This window comes from Ostrea edulis, chromosome 3 (genome assembly GCF_947568905.1).
Source record: "Ostrea edulis chromosome 3, xbOstEdul1.1, whole genome shotgun sequence".
Lineage (NCBI taxonomy): Eukaryota > Metazoa > Mollusca > Bivalvia > Ostreida > Ostreidae > Ostrea > Ostrea edulis.
Window position 1 is genome coordinate 82,171,416 of NC_079166.1, and position 19,458 is coordinate 82,190,873.

General features: G+C 35.3%; 1 protein-coding gene and 2 long non-coding RNA genes across 3 annotated transcripts; 1 reads left to right on the forward strand and 2 right to left on the reverse strand.

The window, feature by feature from the left end:
* Positions 1–6,028: 6,028 nt before the first annotated feature.
* LOC125675731 (perlucin-like protein) lies at positions 6,029–12,959 on the reverse strand. The gene is made up of 5 exons (XM_048913517.2): positions 12,808–12,959; positions 12,434–12,528; positions 10,898–10,994; positions 7,766–7,979; positions 6,029–6,131 (listed from the first exon to the last, which is right to left on the reverse strand). Exons 1-5 carry the CDS (start codon positions 12,875–12,877, stop codon positions 6,110–6,112), a joined length of 498 nt encoding a protein of 165 aa, XP_048769474.2. The 5' UTR covers positions 12,878–12,959; the 3' UTR covers positions 6,029–6,109.
* Positions 12,960–14,498: 1,539 nt separating this feature from the next.
* Positions 14,499–16,857, forward strand: LOC125675301 (uncharacterized). The gene is made up of 4 exons (XR_007370431.2): positions 14,499–14,661; positions 15,220–15,359; positions 15,539–15,641; positions 15,836–16,857. It is a non-coding gene; the product is annotated as an uncharacterized LOC125675301 (long non-coding RNA).
* On the reverse strand, positions 16,768–17,749 carry LOC130052931 (uncharacterized). Its single transcript, XR_008801315.1, has 2 exons — positions 17,437–17,749; positions 16,768–17,098 (listed from the first exon to the last, which is right to left on the reverse strand). It is a non-coding gene; the product is annotated as an uncharacterized LOC130052931 (long non-coding RNA).
* Positions 17,750–19,458: the final 1,709 nt, after the last annotated feature.

The window sequence follows — 19,458 nt, forward strand, 5'->3', positions numbered from 1 at the left end:
GAGAACTCTCGTACCAATTCAAGTGAGACGCGAAACAATGCTGACTTTAGACAACAAGGCTATTGAAAACCCTGTAACATTAAATTATTTTGTCAGTAGCTTGCATAGATTGAAACATTAATCGTATGCAAAACATGCTCTACCATATGTAAAACTTATACGGTACCAATTTTGATGCACCAGATGCGCATTTCGACAAATAATGTTTCTTCAGTAATGCTCAACCGAAATGTTTGAAATCCGAAATAACGATACACTTGCTAGAGCTATTATAGGGAACAACAGAGTGCCAAAAACGTGGAGTCAAATTCGTCCAAGGATAAGAGCTATGCGTGAGGGAGATAATCCTTAATTTTGAAATGAATTTCTAAATTTTATAACAGCAATTAATTATACATCCGTATTGTCAGGCTAGTAACGAAGTACTTAGCTATTGGGCTGTAGAGACCCTCGGGGACTAACAGTCCACCAGCAGAGGCCTCGACCCAGGAGTCATAATGTAAAACTTATACGGTATATCGAATTAATTGAGAGATGTAAACACTATATGCAGGTGATGATGGAGTATTGGGAATTATAAATAAGGATGAAGCGAATACGAAATTTGTTGAACTTTGTGCCGTATGTGGTTTTTGGGACTTTTCTCAACAATACTTTTAAATTGACTTAAGTACATGTATCTTTTAAATGCTACGTGATTATCGAACAAGTAGATACACATTAAATTTCACTTTCGCCACAGTTCAATTTGCTCCATAACTGGATTAATTTTCGTACTCTATTTAGTTCTCTGTATTTTTCTGTTATCTGAGACCAGTATACTAGTTTGTAGTCAAAATTGTCGGATTCACAGATTCTTTTTACAAATAATAATGTTTCCTGACATCTGTTCTTTCTTTCAAAATTAGCCGATCAAAATTTTTTCGACCCTTATTGAAACACACAAGAGATCTAGACACCATCTGACCTAAAAGCGGATAGGATACTGTTGTGACTTTTGAAGACGCTGGGTAGAAGTAAAAAGGCTGATTTTTATATTGTTAATTTTTCAGAATACTGGAGATAATTCATAACACAGCGATATAACTCAAGGATGAGGATTGGAGTGAAGCGTGGTTTGACACGACAATAAAGGCGTCTTCTTTTGAAGATGATCGTTGGTGTGTTTTGAATGCTTAAGTAAAAGAACCTACCAAGAGGGATTCATTTGCAATTTTAAGTCCGGAGATGGTCCCGGTATGATACATAGACGTATTAAATATCATTGTATTTTCCTACACTTTATCTAAGAAAATTCATATGAATATTGCTTATGTTGGTTAGCATTTCCCTTCCACGACTCCCTTTATATCTGAGGCAGGTTTAGCATTAGAAAGAACGGTCGTTCCTTTGTTAAGAACTCTGTTGTAAGAATGATTTGAAAAAGAATATTTTGCAATGGATGATTTGATATCAAATAAAACATTGGTACTAATGATATGAATGCTCAAACTTTGAAAACCTTGTTTCGCGTTGACGTACTGAGTAAGTTGATCTGATATTTACATCACGGTAGTTTAAAATGAAAATAGATATTATCTGTATGTTCATCACTTCGACACCACAACTCTGAGATTCTTTCTATCATTATTATGAATTTCATCCTCAAACCTTTAAAACCTTGTTTTGCATTCACGAAATGTACCATTTGTTGTTTATGCATAATGTAGTTGTCAAAATAATAATTATTGTTAATATAGACGACATGGACACACATCTCTTCAATTTTATTTCCAATAATTGTAATGATTTTGCTTGGCAAATCTTGAAATCTTTGTGGAATAAACATTGACATATTGTGCCGTTTTCTTTACATTACAGTGTACATGGTTGTGAATGACGAAGATATCTATATGTTGTTTGATGTGCATATATACACACAGTGTTTTTGAATTTTGTGTTGAGTGTTGCTTAAGTTTGACAACAATGTCAACACAGTATTTATTTGCATTTTTGTATTCATGTTAGTTTCCGACCTGAGAAGTTTAGACTTCTTGCATTAAGCTTACTTGATAATACAAATACATGTAACACGCAACTTGAAAGAAAATTGCAATCAATTTGTATTCAAGATCTACCAGCTATTCATATACATATGATTTACGTTGAATTCTATCAGCATCATGTTTGCTAATGAATACAATTTCTATTTTAATATTGATGGAATTGAAGAAGTTCTGATAGGTGTAGTAATTTGGTGTTACTATCTCAAATTAATGACATTTGGATGTACTATATCATGACCAATACACATATTGTCCTATTCAAATGAATGTTTAAACATATTTCTTGTTTCCAATCTCTCTCTTTTTTCCATATTTATATAGCAATATTCATTTATCACTTGTAAATGGTGTTTGTGTGTCTCAGCTGTCGAATTCGCAAGAAGTTGTTCTGCGTATGATAAGTTTTTAAATCGAGACAGACGACTGGCAAAAACGTTTGTGATACAGGGGTTTCAGCAGTCACGTTTAAAGTCATAATTTCGCAAATTCTATAGTTGTTATAACGACACGGTTTGTCAATACCATCGATCATTGGATCAAAGGCTGTCTGACGTGTTTTAGACTGATTGTTAGGCCGTTCTTGGCACTCTGAATTGATTACGGTTTACTCCGTTTACCTGATCACAATCAATTAGAGTGGAAAATGCTCAACGGGGCGTGAAACAAACAAAATCCGATGAAGATATATAGTGCTCACCGTGGGTGCGACCGGTCGACAGGGGATGCTTACTCTTCCTAGGCACCTGATTCCACCTCTGGTATATGCAGAGGTCCGTGTTTGCCCAACATTCTATTTTGTATTTCTTATAGGAGTTCTGAGATTGATAACTGTTGGTTATCTTCACCTTTCATTCATTTAGCATTACTTGTCACGCATCTGCCTCTACAACATGTAAATGACAGTAGAATTATATTGGTGAGCTTGGAAATATGATTGGAAACGTATGTATAATGGTTGATTTAAGGTAATTTTACATAAGGCTTAAATCCTGTAACACGGGTAATGCAGCCAATTTCAATGTGTAATTCCAAGTTTCATACATAGTCACAATGCATTTCTTATTTTGTTTTGGGTTTATTTTGATTTTTTCCCCTGTTTATCGAAAATTTCATATTATGGTGTATACAGATAATAAGGTTGTCCAATGAGACCACTATATAATTGATTGAATGGAATAAAAAAGGTAAGTTGTTCTTTATTTTACGGGAAGGTGAACCTATTGGCACTGTATGATAGGAAAAGTAGAAATGAAAGAAAGCATTGTGAAATCAGAAATCAAGAAAATCCCCAGGAGTTGTAGAAACTAACAATCAACCACTTTGAAAAAGTAAAACGAATATACCTTATTATAATAATAAACATATTTCTTCTTTAGTAGTGTACAAGGCATGTTTGGTATGCACAATTTTTGCTGAAAGGATTTTGTATGCCATTTGATAATTTCCAAAGCTTTCATTTTGATGGAAAATATCAGGAAACGACTGAATTGTTATTATTAGTAAAATCTCTACATCATATATCACTTGCTATTAGCCTTCGGCGGAGCTGATGAGGCCCTGAATAATTCAGGGTATAGTACTTTGAAGGTTACAGGTGGAGATGTACGGATACAGAGTCAATGCGGAATGGATCGTGTTTGATAGTGTACGACTCTTCTATAAAAAAGCGCGAAAATATACACAGTTCATAAGTAATAGCATTATCATTGTAGACGAGGAATATGATATCGGGTATATGCTATGGAACTTACAAATCCATTTAGCAAATAAATCCTGCATTGGGTGTACAGAAATTGTCATCCCAATGGAAACCATCCGGTGGATAAAACATGGCACAGTCCTGGTGAACTTTAACGTCGTCCGACTGCTTCGGTGCCCAGTCGTTTAATAGTGGTTTGTTCTACGTGGACGTCCATATCCATTCTCCCTCAGAGATTATGTCCAACAGTCCTATTCAGTAACTCTCTATCAATGGTACTTACGAATCTTTTTTTTTATATTAGAGGTACACATGCTTGTTTCTGTATAGAAATTAAGATCTAAAGAAAGTGACTAACTAAAACATATAGCCATGTCCCCCAGACTCCCAATGATCACTGTAGTCAGGGTCTAACAGGGGCGATAGTGTTGTGCATTGACACCTGGTCATATCAAAGGTATGAGAGGAGAACAATTTTGCAATGCCTTCCTCCCCCAAATAAACCCCAAATATATATACAATACAAATACAAATCTTTTCAATATCAATGGAAAATTACACAATTCAAATGGAAAATGTAGAATACAAAAAAGAAAATTCTAAAATAAATGTAAACTATGCAATACAAATGAAACAAAAACAATACAAAATGGAAAATGGGGAAATTTAGAATAGAACTGGAAAATAATAGAATAAAAATCGAAAGGATCAAATATTGCAAGACATGACATACCATACGTTCCAAGTGCTAGCATTGTCGAAAGATGAGTGGTTCATCATGTCAATATAAGATAAAGAAAATAGTATTTATTCCTTTGATATATGTGAATCTTTGGGTGCTAATATATTCCATTTATTTTATCATCTTCCACTTTCTATAAATCTATGCAATGGGTTCTCTAGATCCACCTCTACATTGTGAAATACTTGCACGACAATCGTATCTCTTGTAGACACTAACTTGTATTAGCTCTGATAAGGACTACAATGAGTAATCTATAATGACTATTCCACAAATATTTTTAAAAGTAAAGTATGAGTAACGAGGATTTGTAACGACCTATATGTAGCCACAGTAGCTATCATTATGAGTATTCCAGAAAGGACACAAACATGATAACGAACAGTAATCAATCTCATAATTACTAATTAACAGTAGGGCAAATACGGACCCTTGGATAAACCAGAGTTGATATCAAGTGTCTAGGAGGAGTAAGCATCACCAGTTCACCGGTCATACCCGCCTTAGGTCATCTATCATAAACACTCATCCGTAGTTAAAATCAGTATGTAAAGAATACGTAACAATTGGTATGAAACACATCAGACTTCATTCGACCCAATGATAGGTTACATTTGCAAAGTAGATTATTGTAACGACCATGGAATTTGCAAATGCTGAAATTAAACGAGACTGTTGAAACACCTATCACCTCAAGTTATTTCTCAGTAGGTTGCCCCGGTTTAAAAATTGATCGTACGTTGTTTTGTTTTGTTACCTTCCGTCGACATTTTGTTTACTCATTGTCTATTGAGACGTCACCAGCTATAGGTGAATTACCACACATTTAGACCTATGCTGAGCGCTCGGGGCCATACATGTAGCATTGAAGGATTTTCTTAACGTACTAACGTCTGCGGCGACACACCTTTAAAGTCATACTCGAAAGACCCGTGATTCAAGTTTCTAAATTCCGAACGTTTGGCGAAGGAGCAATCACTACCTATATTTACGTCTTAGGTTGGACGCCATAGCACGAGCGGGGCTCAAACACACGACTTCCTTGTTACAAAGCAAACGCTTTACCACCGAGCTACCGCGAATTCATGGAGACCTTTAGTAGATTGTCGATATTTCACAGTTCCGTTGGTACATAATTCGTGGATGAAAGGTTATAATAATGAACAGTGACCAATCTCACGAATTCTATACAGGAGTCAAAATCAAGGAAATGACCTATTCGAGTTCCTGGAAACGCTAAATGTCTGATCAGGCGCCTATAGGAGGTGTGAACATTCCCCATTGACTGATCACATCCTTCTAATAAGGAAACATTGGAGTGTGATTATGTGTAGGTCGTTGTGATTTAAAATTCGAGGAATAGAGGTATACAAAGAATCCACAAAACTTGAGACCCCACTTATACTGTCTTCCTGTACGTGGGTTAACGTATTATTCCTTACTAACAGGAATTTATAATTTCTGAAAGGTTAGCTGCAGTCTTCATATCCTTTATGTTTTGCTCCTTCAATAGATTCAGAGACGAGGAACAGACAACACTCATAGGATCACACGTTTTAATGACAAAACTAAAATTTTACGCCGTATAAATCTCGCCATCAATATTTTCAGTTTTCTAACTTATTATCCAATGAGAGACCCTGGTCTGTAAAGTAAAGAAAATACGACAATAAAAACTGAAAAAAAGGTACAGATTACATTTTCATACAAATTGACTTACTAGTATTCTAGATTATCGAAAAAAATTCTGTGATAAATGATGTTATCACTTGTTTCATTTTTTGTTTACCACTATGCATGAAATTGAATGCGTGAAAAGACGTGTTTTGTGAAATACAATATTCCAAGCAATATTCAATGGTAGAAAATCCTATGTTATCTAAAATGAATGATTAGCATTGACCCTTTCAGTTTGTTACACTCCATGTAAGTATGGAAATCTGTAACAGTTCAAAATGTCCCGCGCTCAAGGAAACCTAATGTCAAAGAGATAGACTTATAAGATACAATCTGACCTGAGTATCGATCTGAGGGGCACCAACTATAGCCTTATAAAATACAATCTGTCCTGAGTATCGATCTGAGGGGCATGAACTATAGACTTATAAAATACAATCTGTCCTGAGTATCGATCTGAGGGGCACCAACTATGGACTTATAAAATACAATCTGCCCTGAATATCGATCTGAGGGACATCAACTATAGTATGCCAAGTACGTAGTATTGGTTCACCAAATTTTTTTCTGTGGAGTTCTAGAAAAACAAAGACGCGAAAGAAAGTGGAGGAAGTGTTGGAACTGCTTTGGCCTACCTAATCTGAAATTCTGTGCATCGTATAAGGAAAAACTTGGGAAATGATATTGTCCTCTATCTATAAGAATGACATCGTGAGTAAACTGATCACAGTTTAAGCAACAACAATCAGGGTAGCCTATCCATTTTAAACTCATAGACCATATTTTACATTTTATAGAACATACTCCGATGTTCTGAGTCTGTGAAACCAAAACGGGTATCCCGTGATATATCAAACCGAACTTTTCTCAACGAATAGACATTACATGTTTATAAAAACAGTAAAAATACACGTTTTAACCTTTAAGAGTGTGATTCTCATGCAAAAGAGGGAATTCCACACATACGATACATGGCGAGTTAGAGTGGGTCCCGGTCCATAAGTGTCAAACGTGTTTCATACCGATTATCAGGCCGTTTTTGACACACTGACTTTGACTACGAATAACTCCGTTTATCTGATCAAGATATAGGGTTCACGGCGGGTGTGACCGGTCGACAGGGGATGCTTATTCCTCCCAGGCACCTGATCCCACCTCTGGCGTGTAAAGGGATCCGTGTTTGCCCACCTCCCTATTTTGTATTGCTTTTTTGAGTTATGAGATTGATCACTGTTCGTTATCTTCACCTTTCATACGGCACATGGCAAGTTGGAGTCAGCAATATTTGTTAACCATATTGTTTGCTGTTGCAGCACGTTCTTGATACAAACGCAGAAATTGTAATTATCAATCCATTCTGTTTGAATGAATGAATATTTGTTAACGCTGTGTACACCACATATCACTGAAGCTGTTGACGAGGCCTTGAATAACTTCTAGAGTATTTCAAAGTATACGGGTGGAGTTGTACGTATACAGAGTAATTAGAAGATGTATCATGTTTAATAAATGTACGACTCTTACACAAAGAACACGAACATACAGTATAGGTAATAACGTTATCGTTATTGTCGAAAAACGTGATATTGCTATAAAACTTACAAATCCATTTCGCAGATATATCCTGCCTTGACTGTACAGAAGTGGTCATTCCAATGGAAACCATCAGGTGCGAAGAACATGGCACAGTCCTGGTGACCTTGGGAATTGTCCGGCTGGTTTGGTGTCCAGTCGACGAATGACGCCTTGGTCTGAGTGGATGTCCATACCCATTCTCCTTCAGAGACGATGTCTGACAGTCCTATCCAGTAACCCTCTACAAGAATCAATAATCACATACTTCATATGGACCTCATCACCGCCAGATTTCCTGACTCCTACAGCATCTCTTTAATCATCACGTGGGATAAGATGGGAGGCAGCGAACAAGGATATTTCTCAGAGGGTAAATGCATTACACATATGACAAAATTGTACTTGCTGAAAAATGAGAAGATAGCGGTGTAAACAATGTTATTTTCAAAGTGATAACTACTAATATAGCTTTTAACTAGCTTTGTGAATAAACATTTGCATGGGAAAAATCAAATCGCCCATCAGATTTTTTTTTTATCAGTATATCTGTGTTTTGTCTATCAGAATGTCTATGTTTTGTCTATCAGTATGCCTGTGGTTTGTGTAATATTATGTCTGGATTTTTTTCTATCAATATGTCAGATTGGAACTCATGATCTAGAGATTGGTCATCTTATGCAATAACCCACTTTACCAGTACGCAGTTGTGTTAAAAAGGGCCATAGAAATATGTCGGGAAAAAACGTTAATAAACAGATCAATTTGTGACAAATTCTGTAAACACAACCCTTTTATACAAAAACAAGATGTATATACATGTATCATTAAGTGCATATTGACCTCTTATACATTTTTCACCAGACCGACAGTCTCTACATCAACTCTGTATCACGTGATCAAATATCAAGATAAAAACGTATGGTGTATGTATAAATCGTTGAATTGGCACGATATCCAGATATCAATGCAAGTTGAAGTTAATATAACTTCAAAGCATATTGATTTCTTAATTTGAAAAGTGCTGAGAGCAAGTTTATTGTGACTTTTAACATGTCTAATGTTTGCATTGAATATGTAAGATGCAGCGATTTTTGCACATACGAAGTTGAATCTAGCCTGAAAAACATATTTTCTGTTGAAGCCAGAACTTGTTCCCCTAACTTTCCTTTGGCACTGAAGTTCACATGTCACATAAATCAAACATCTTTCACTTAAAAACCTCGGGGTGTCGTGCCAATGATGAATTTTTTATGTACGGAAACCCTGTTTATGCAAATGAGTCCATTGTGAAAGTAACTATACGTGTAGATTAGGGGCGATATTAAGATCACAATATAATATGGATATTACCTTAGCATGTATGCTATATAAAGAAGAAATTGAAACTTTTTCTATATCAAAGAGAATTAATATAACCCATTTGACAGAAACTTTTACGCGATTGCAGTTTACCATTTGACTACGGTGGTAAATAACGAGATAATATTTTGACATTTCCAACCACAAAAGCACTGTAGATGTGTACGTCATGACCTTCGTCATGACGTATTTTTCATTGTGACGTCGTGCAATGTGCGTGCCAGTGCGGTAAAGTATATATTTATGTACAGCACTGATATTAAAAATTTTATGGGGAAAGCCTTAACTCAACCGCGTAAAATAATGCAAAGTCAAAAGATACTTCTACGCATTCATGCATATGTGTTTCGAAGGGTAATTTGAAAGACATTTTGTTAAAACATGGAAACTTTTTACAAATCGGGAAAATGTATAATGATTACACTGTATATCATTAGAAAGGTTTTACACAGTCCAACAAAGTCCATTCGAAAGAATAAGGTACGATTTTAGCCAACATCTGCCATGTCAAGAAAATACACCAAAATACTAAATCTGGTGTTTGCGAATATGTCATTTATAAATATGACCATTGTTATTTTTTTTCTTCCGTAGTAACTGTGATATATTCAACGGAAACTCTACATCAAACTGACGACGTCACCAACTTTGATGTTAATTTTGACGTAACGTACAAGAGTTCTCCCCAAGCAATGTTCTGAGTAGGAAAATAAAAACTATCACACAGAGAAGAATTAGATATCTGATAAATGCGAAATTATTTTGGTTTCTGTACTGATGCCGCGCATGGGGAAAAACTGCAGCTTTTCTGGTGCAGAAATATAATGGTCCGAACACCAAATTAAAGAAACATTTATATACCGGTAACAGCAATTTCTTATTTCTGTCTACAAATTTCTTTATTGTAGTGGATTTTAAGAAAAAATGTCTATATTTATTAGTCTTGCATGCATTGGAAAAGAAAAATGACGACATCAAAGATAACTCACATTCAAATCACTGAATCCTATACGATGTTTGAGTCTCACCATTGAAAGAAGATTTTTAAGTTATTTAGTGAATTTTTAATCCATATGAAAATTGTCACGGGTGAAGAGGGAAGAGGTGTTCAATTTCACTGGTTTATCAATACAAAAACCATGAAAACACCACACATAACCTTAAAGCCTTTACTTTAGTTGATTATATACTACACATGCACATAAATGAGTTGATTTTCATATGCATCTGAGAATTATAATGAGTTACTCTTTTAGAAATTTGACAGGAAAATATCTGCAAAGCAGAATAATTTTCCTCCATAAAAGCCGGGTGAAATGTGGCCAAAACCGTTCCTATTTCTTTAATTTTTCACTGGAAGTGACAAGACCGATAGCCAAACATGCATGCATACAATAAGAACAAATTTTACTCTTGTTTATTTCACTGTACTATCATATCACCGATATCGGCTGTTGAAATAGATACCACATACAAGAAAATATTTGTCCGGTTTTATTTTCGTCCTCTTTGTTGTGAAGGCTAGGGAAAACCGTTTTCTCATTTATCTCTCTTTGAGCGCATTTGTGTCTGGCTGGTATACTTTCAAGCAAAGCAAAATCGTTTAAAAGTGTGGATGGATAATGAAAAAATCCCAAACAAACAAAGAACAATACAACACGTTTAATGCGAGACAAAACGTTGAGGAGGTCCCACTTCATCAATATCTTGCACAGAGCGAAAACCTTAAACAATTATAAAATTTTCTCTTCTCCCCTTCATTTCTCTCTCTCAACATTTACAGTTTTACAAATTACCAACCTTGTGGTCTCGTTCCGACAATATGTGAGCGGAGAAAATTGTTTTCATAAGCTGTTTCTACTTCCACCAACTTGGAGGCTCGTCTTTGACAAAATGACTAGTAAGTAAATAAACTTTTCATAATTTTTGATGTGGATAGGACAAAATCTACTGATAAATAATCACTCACAGAAAATGATGTCATAACTAAATGGGGATTTGATATCTGATTTGAGTTATTCTTAATACATTTAATGCTCTTAATTATTTTTATACTACGAAGGGAACGTGGCAGCGGCAGTAGGGTGGACAACAATGATGAAAACGGCATAAGAGAGACCAAAAACAGCCTGGTGTAGGACAGTGGGACAGAACGAAGGAGTGCAGGATGGAGAAGCCAGAATGGTGTTCAGGTTGGTAGCAAGGGACAGGGTGGTTGGTAGAGAAATTGTAGCTTTTTATTTGTCTCCTGGCGAGGAAAGAACTAAGCCCTAAGTAAGTACACTACTAAAAAGGTTAAGATTTACTATATACGATATCACAATACCGACAACACAAGTCTCAAAAGAAGTTAAAAGTATTGGTTTTGGATATGGACTTGAAAACCACGGTCACAATTCATGTTAGATATTTGCACGAAAGAGAATAATCCATTCTAGGTGGTCCAGATCGTCAACATTTATCCCGATGGCACTTCACCGAGGGTCATTCTACGTCTGTGAATAATTCGCGAAAATATGTAATAATACCAAACATGCTATTTCACACGTAAGGATGAGATATAATCTGAGACCCATCTTTGCTGTCTGATGTGTTTGTTAGACCATTCTTGGCACACTGGTTTTGTCTACGGATAACTCTAGAAGTGTTTACCTGATCAAGATATAGGGCTCACGACTTATGTGACCGGTCGACAGGGGATGCTTACTCCTCCTAGGCACCTGATCTCACCTCTGGTCCGTGTTTGTTCAACTATCTATTTTGTATTGCTTATATGAGTTATGTGATTGATCACTGTTCGTAATCTTCACCTTTGATTTGAAAAGACAAAACACTGGATAAATCGTTGCTAACATATCGTGTGAGTAAATGTATTTACTATAATAGCTATATATAAACACATGTTGTCATCGAACACGTGTTTACTCGTGTGTTTATTGAGTAGGATATAGTACTGTCAAGCAAAGCCAATATATATCATAATATCTGCCCGACAGGTATGTGGTAAATATACCTACACGCTTCAGTGTGATTAAGATCAATGTCGTAAAACGTTCATAACCCGCCCACCCATGCAATATGGATTTGGTATAACTATGCTTTAACTTAATATAGTCTTATGTCACTGTAGATAAGAAAATCACAGATGTGATTTTGTTTATATATGTTTATCAACAAACTGCACGTATCTATACCTGCGCATGTGTGTTTATTGCGTGGACCATGAGGTCTGTAAGGTATGTAAGAATGTCAGATGTCAAGCCAAACTGAATAGAATGAAATATATTTTCAAACCAATAGGAGACTAGTATGTAGCCAAATATTACATATGCCTACCCCTGCCTCTATGAAGTCCACAGGAACATCTTGCATGAATAGATAGCAGGAAGACTGGTGATTTGTCCAGTGGTTAGGACAATTCTGAGACCACACTGTAATAATACACGTGCGATAAATTCACAGTCAAACCTCCTTTTTTCCTTTAAACTGATTAAACGTTAAACGACAAGCATAGCATTAATCGATTAGAAAACACTCTCTGGGAAATATGATTTATTAGATAAGAATTTTCTATTGTCCCAATATAGCTGGTATATGCCATATGGAATTGCACTATATTACTCCACGAACACCGCCACCAATATATAGATATACAGATTCGTACTTCATTTCCAATAACTTTGTTATAGACACTTTAAGTGCAATCTTACCTGCAGAGATGTATGCAATTGTCAAAATAAGGCGAAAAGCCTTCTGATCCATTTCATTCGCTTTGTACATTCTTATCTTCCATGAAGTTAGTAAGTAGTTATAAAAAGATTGGCATGTAGATGCACGTGAAAGAAAGTCACGAGGGAACACTCCAAAAAGAAAACTAAGATCTAGCTTTAGGTCTAAATTATTCTCAATGTTCATATACTGTATTTAAAAAAAGATGGAAAACAAGTTTAAATGCTTCCCAAGGCCGCCCTCCAGTTTTTGCATTGGGCCTTTATCGTTAATTCATTGCACTCAGATACGGCCCCTAGTACTTTCATGTTTTCTGAGTTCCTTCATAAAGAAAGGAAAAATCCCGAGTTCCTTCATAAAGAATGGAAAAATCCCGAAGAATATCGAAGAAAAGAACGATACCATGCAAATGTTGTCAACATTTCTGACCCCAATAGCATGGTGTATTAATGCCCCTTAAAGGAAGAGGGGTATATTGCTTTGCATCTGTCGGTTGGTCGGTAAACCTTATGTTGCATGCTCAATATACCAAGAAGCATTCACTTGATCGTAATACTATTTCATATGTTGGTTGGTTGTGAGTAAAAGAGGATCCCTATTGATTCTCGGGTCAAGGATCAATCCACAATAGACATTGGAAGAAACTAACCGCCCACTATCTTGAGAATCATTTCCTTAACAGACATTAGACTTGGTACACTGGTATACTGTAAGGAATAAATGACAACTATCGATTTTGAGATCACATGGTCAAAGGTCAAGGATCAATCCACTCTTGACAAAGGAGGATATTGTCCACTCACTATTTTGAATTGTTTTGGCACTGCTATCAATTAAATGATGCATGTGTATAACCCTTTTCAATTTTGTACTCATTTCCATGTCATGATTACGTATCATGATGTTTTCAAAACACTTGTATTATGATTCAAGGAATGTAGGTTTAGATATGGTGTTGTAGAAATGAGATATTGTCCTAGAACCGTTTGTGTTTGGTGAGATTCGCTCAAGGCCGTCATTCATTGTGAAGGTTCTCTACTCTACCAACTCTCTTCTCTACTCTGCCAACGTCTACCGTGACACGCGAATTCTGTTTTAAGGTTTTATCCAAAGGACATGAATATTGTGCGTGCATGATATAGCATTGATGCTCAATGTTACTGCTGGGTATGCTATGTTGAGAAGCGGGAGATACCTAATAAACCGAGGAAAAGGGGTTGGTCAAAAGTTTTTTAACTTAAACTTGAAAGGAAATGGTGATACGTGTTAAGGGCTGCATAGCGATATCTGCTTTGTTATCTTTGTTACTTGAATTTGTAGTTCGGTTTGATTATGAGTACTGTTGTGTTTATGAGGAACCCGTAGAAGGCTGCTCATGGGGAAACTACATTGTATGCAAAATCTAGTAAGCGTATGAGTGATTGCATTTCCCGCAATGCAATTTTGCTCTCTTCGAAGCTCAGCTAAGGCTATTAGCGAAAAACCACAGTGCTGTTATAAATGTACCTCTATGCACTTCGCACCATATGACGTCACAATGAAAAAGTACGTCACAACGTACAGGTTCTGATAGTTATATCGAAGGGAAAGTGTCATACTATTTTGTCGTTATAGGGTCTGTAAGTCTCGTTTGGTTTCACTTTCGGTTTTACTACTTCCGGGTACAACAACGTGTGGAATATATACAGTCGTAACAGAGCGTCGGCTCTAATATGTAATTTGGTGTATTGTTAAGCGATCGACTGCATACACGAGACTAGGAAAACTCTGCCATGTAGCTTATTTACGTTCCTAGTCGATGCTACAGTAAGGAAGCGGTGGATACAAAGATGTAGGTACGTAATATCACCATAAACGATTAATCATAATGTCAAATCAACACACGTGTGTATAAACTGACAGAATATACTGGACGTGTTGAATAGATATTTCAGAGGGGGAGTAGGCCTACAAAAGATTTTGACAGACGAACTGATAAAAATAAAATAATGGAAAAATTACATGTACTACAATTTCATAAATAGGGAGGGGGGGGGTAAGTTTTTCCTCGTTATTGATTTCAACATTTATTAACATATTTTACTACATAATTCCCTTCTGCCCGAAAAGGGGAAGGGACACTAATTTATTGTATCAATATAGAAAAAATAACCTTGCTAGGAAAGGGCTGTATATAGGCTAATGCATGATTAAATTTTGCATTGTGTTTCAAGAGAACTGGCATATATCTTTATTGTATAATTATGTAAAAGTGACACATGGCCTTGATAAGAATGATTGTAACACTCATATTCTGTGCTGATTTCAGAAACTACAACTTTGTTGTGTAGTGGGCCAATTTAAGTAAAAAAAACAAAACCCAGCAACTTTGGTATATTACTTTTTTTTCATAGACACAAGTTACGAAACCTGCTGAAGCAGAAGGAACCGAAGTTGATACTGCTACCAATATAACCGTAACTGTACCAGACAGCAATAAAGTGCATCTATATGACCACGAGTATACAGCATCAAACCCTCAACATTTAAAAAGGTACAGTGTACGATACAAGTATTGTTAATACCAGATACTAGTACATCAAACCAGGAAGTTACAACTGTTGTTAAGTTTAGTGTCAGGTGGTTTTTCTGTATTTTCTTCATTCTCATTTCAGTATTATCTAAATTTATATGCACACCAACTACTATACTGGTATTGTTTTTGTCTTACAGCTTCCCTTGGATGTTGTAAACTTGCAGTGGGAAATATACCTACTTAATTAAAGGAAACGATCCATGACAATTGGGAACATCATAATTGAAAAACCCTGGAAAAGTATGTTTTAGCAGTTCTTTAAGGAAAAATGAACAATGCACTTTCTATACACTGACTGGTTATCAATTTCACAATTCAGCGCAGATTTCACAATACAATATTCAATTACCTAGTAATTTTGGGGGGTGTAAATGTTGCTGTATACACCATTTTTTGTAGATATTTTTCATATGTTCATGAAATTTTGTTTGAAGGGATCATGAACACTGTTGGGAGTATCCATTCAACTGAAATATCAAAGTCAGAAGAATTGAAGATTGCAATGGATGCAACAGAAGTGATCTAATATGACCAAATTGATAGTAATTACAAGAATCGCCACAAAGAAAAGACTTTAATGTGTATTACACCTAATGCAGCTCATTTCCAATCTGTATGATGGATACAAATCTGATTTGGCAATTGTGAACCATTGTGGCATTTTAGAGAAGCTGCAAGTTGGTGATATATTCCTGGCGGACAAAGGATTTTGTATATTTGACAAACTTTCAAATGACATGACACTTAATATCCCACTCTTTCTTACAAATAAATCCCACTTCTCAAAAGAGGATGCACAAGTTTGCTAAAAAATTTCTAGATGCAGAATCCATGTTGGGTGGGAAAATGAGAAAATAATTTTTTCAAAAAAAATCCTAATAGCCATATTCTATCATAGTTTAGATATTGATCTGACAAAATATTTCAGCTTTGTGTGGCCCATGTGATTTTGCAGGTTCCCCTTTTGAAGGAGATTGCAGATAAATCCTACAAACTTATTAGATTAATTGCATGTATATATATATATACCTTAAATCTGCACATACCTGCCACATTGAATTTTTAAAGTTAAAAGTAATGAATACCATACATGCAATATAACTTTTCTACATATTTATATAAATATAAAGCCTTTTGGAACGTCTCGATCAGAATGAAATATTCTCGAGAGGGACGTTAAACAATATACAATCAAACAATCAACATTAAAGCCTTTTGTTCTCATTCTGAAGGTTTTCAAATCTGCATTATTAAAAAAAAAGTAAAATCCAATGTTTTTAGTAAATGCATGTACTGTAATTTAATGATTTTGTAAAGCTGGACACTGTGTCTATACATATTTTGGTTCATCTAAAATAAGAAACACTCTATCTATAATGTTTATTCAATAATATACATGTAATTACACAACTTTGATAAATGCACCACTGATATCATAATAAAGTATATGTACATGTGGTTAATATCTGTGTGTGTTTTAAACTGCAAAAATACTTTATTATCATAATTAAACTTTATCACGCTTAAAATGTTTGTTGACCATAATACATCTTTGTCAATGTGAATTTTTTGAGTGTCACTAGAAATCCACGCTAGCAAATCACAGCATTGGGTGTCTTTCAGGTGTTGTCCTTGAATCTGATGCCAATATTCATATTTTGTTTTGAGGTGCAGCGAACCATCCCTTGTATCACATTCTAAAATGGCAAATGTCATTACATGTATTGATAAAATATACATGATTTACAAGTGCTTTGATTAATGGTGAAAGTATTATACTGCAATATGCATACTTATTTTGACATAGATGTACTGCAGTATTCAAAACTTGATGCAAGTAAAGTTTATAATATTAGCAGTTCAATATCACAATGAAGCCTAAGTAGTATTTGTATTTCATTCATAAAATGTTACTTTAAAGTTAAAATAAACTTGGATACAGCTATAATAATATATATGAATACATATATGTAAGCTAATGTACATGTATTAGGTACACATGCACATAATTGTTCAATCTATAATGCTGACTTACCAAGAGGGAAATCCCAACATTTGCGCAGGCCTCTTTAATTGTCATTGTTCGAGCTGAAAATGGACACTTAGCCTCAATTGAAAATTTCAGGGGTTGCTGACAATGGATTGTTGCCCTGAGGAATGAGGATGCAGTTAATTCCTCCATTGTTGTTGTGACCGTTGACTATGCCGACTTTGGATGTTTTATCCAACTACTGGCGTATTTTACATTGAACAGTTTTATTTGCCTTCTTATATCTGAAAATTTCCAATATATCTACATGTAAATTTTTTTATCTTCACATTTCGAACCCATTCATTACCTACTTTAGGTATATGCAAGGTGAAGATAACGAACAGTGATCAATCTCACAACTCCTACAAGCAATACAAAATAGATAGTTGGGCAAACACGGACCCCTGGACACACCAGAGGTGGGATATAAGATAAAATATTAAGTTTATTACAATTTTGGGCCCAGAGGGCATAACAGCAAGACAGCTTATGAAGGAAATTTCTAAAAAGAAAGAAATTTTGTCCAGCAAAGTAAATCACAAAAAAAAAAAGATATCTGAAAATGTATTGGGAATATAAACTTATAATTATTATAATCATAATAGATATAGATCCAAACATGTATTTACATTATTTTTATCTTTGAATTGTGTACCTGCCTTTGAAAACTTGCTGCCATATGAAGATCGACACTTATATTGCCCCATTATGGGCATACTGGCATCAGACATCCACATTAATGATGACTGCACAGTGCACAACACCTTTATCCTCAGATTCAAGGCATATCTATAAAATAATTTTAAAATATTAAACAATGTTAACCCATCAGTGATGTAACTGATATAGATAGGCACATTTAATGCACTTTGTTTATTGAATATACAACTGTACATTGCAGGTACGTACATGTAGTATCGTTGCTCCCCCCCTCCCCCCAGTACGTTCGTATAAACACAAAGCAAGTTTTATGCATGATCCGTTTTTATTTTCAAGTATTAATATATTTTTAATTGGAATGATTTGAGAATATAAAAACGTATCGTACATCTCTCTAGCTCATATATTACGCTTTTACCAACCTGCACTTTATCTGCAAGACAACGCTGACGGTTATTACACGTAACTCGTCAAATACGAAACGAAGAATCCTCGACGACTCCACTTATGCTTCTATTCCAATGTTTATATCGTTAAAACCTCCACACAATCGATTGATAACGCTATATCTATGTATACCACTTTCTACACAGTGCAATCTGAGATGTTGATGTACCCGGAAGTTAATAATCTCGCTAAATCTCGGCAATCACATGACGAGACTTACATACCCTATTTACTACTGTTATCAAGTGATAAGTTGTATACGTGAAAATATTTCTTGTCAAATGATTATATATATTGTTCCTTTATGATATCAACTCATTCTCCATTTTTAATATATAGTATGCACGAAGGTGATATTCATATTATATTGTGATCTTTAAATCGCCCCATGAAAAAAATTGGGGACAACCCATGTCCTTCCTTTCTTTGGTATCGAATTATATCCCAGAAGCATGACCATGGATTCACAGATATCATTACACTTGTTACGGTTAAACACCGAAAAGATACTACCCATAAGTTACCCGCATGAACCTGAACTTTTGTTCACAAGTAGGTCCTCTTGCTGTTTTCCAAAAATAAAGTGTTTCGTGATATTCAACTGACGTCACGGGAAATTACCATGAGGAGAATTTACGGTAGCTCAGTCACAGTCAACATATGGGTAGTATTGTTTCCGTGTTTAACCGTAACAAGTGTAATGATACATGTGAATTTGAGGTGTCATTCCACCCCATGATTATTGTATATTTTACTGTGGAAGCCCTTAACCTAGTTGCGTTGTAAAAATGTATTGTAAGGTTGATATGGTCCAACATGTCAGTGGGGAGTTCCATGGTCATGTTTCTGGAATCTAATTCGATACCAAAGAAAGGAAGGACATGGGTTGTTCCCAATTTTTTTCATGGGTAATGGAAA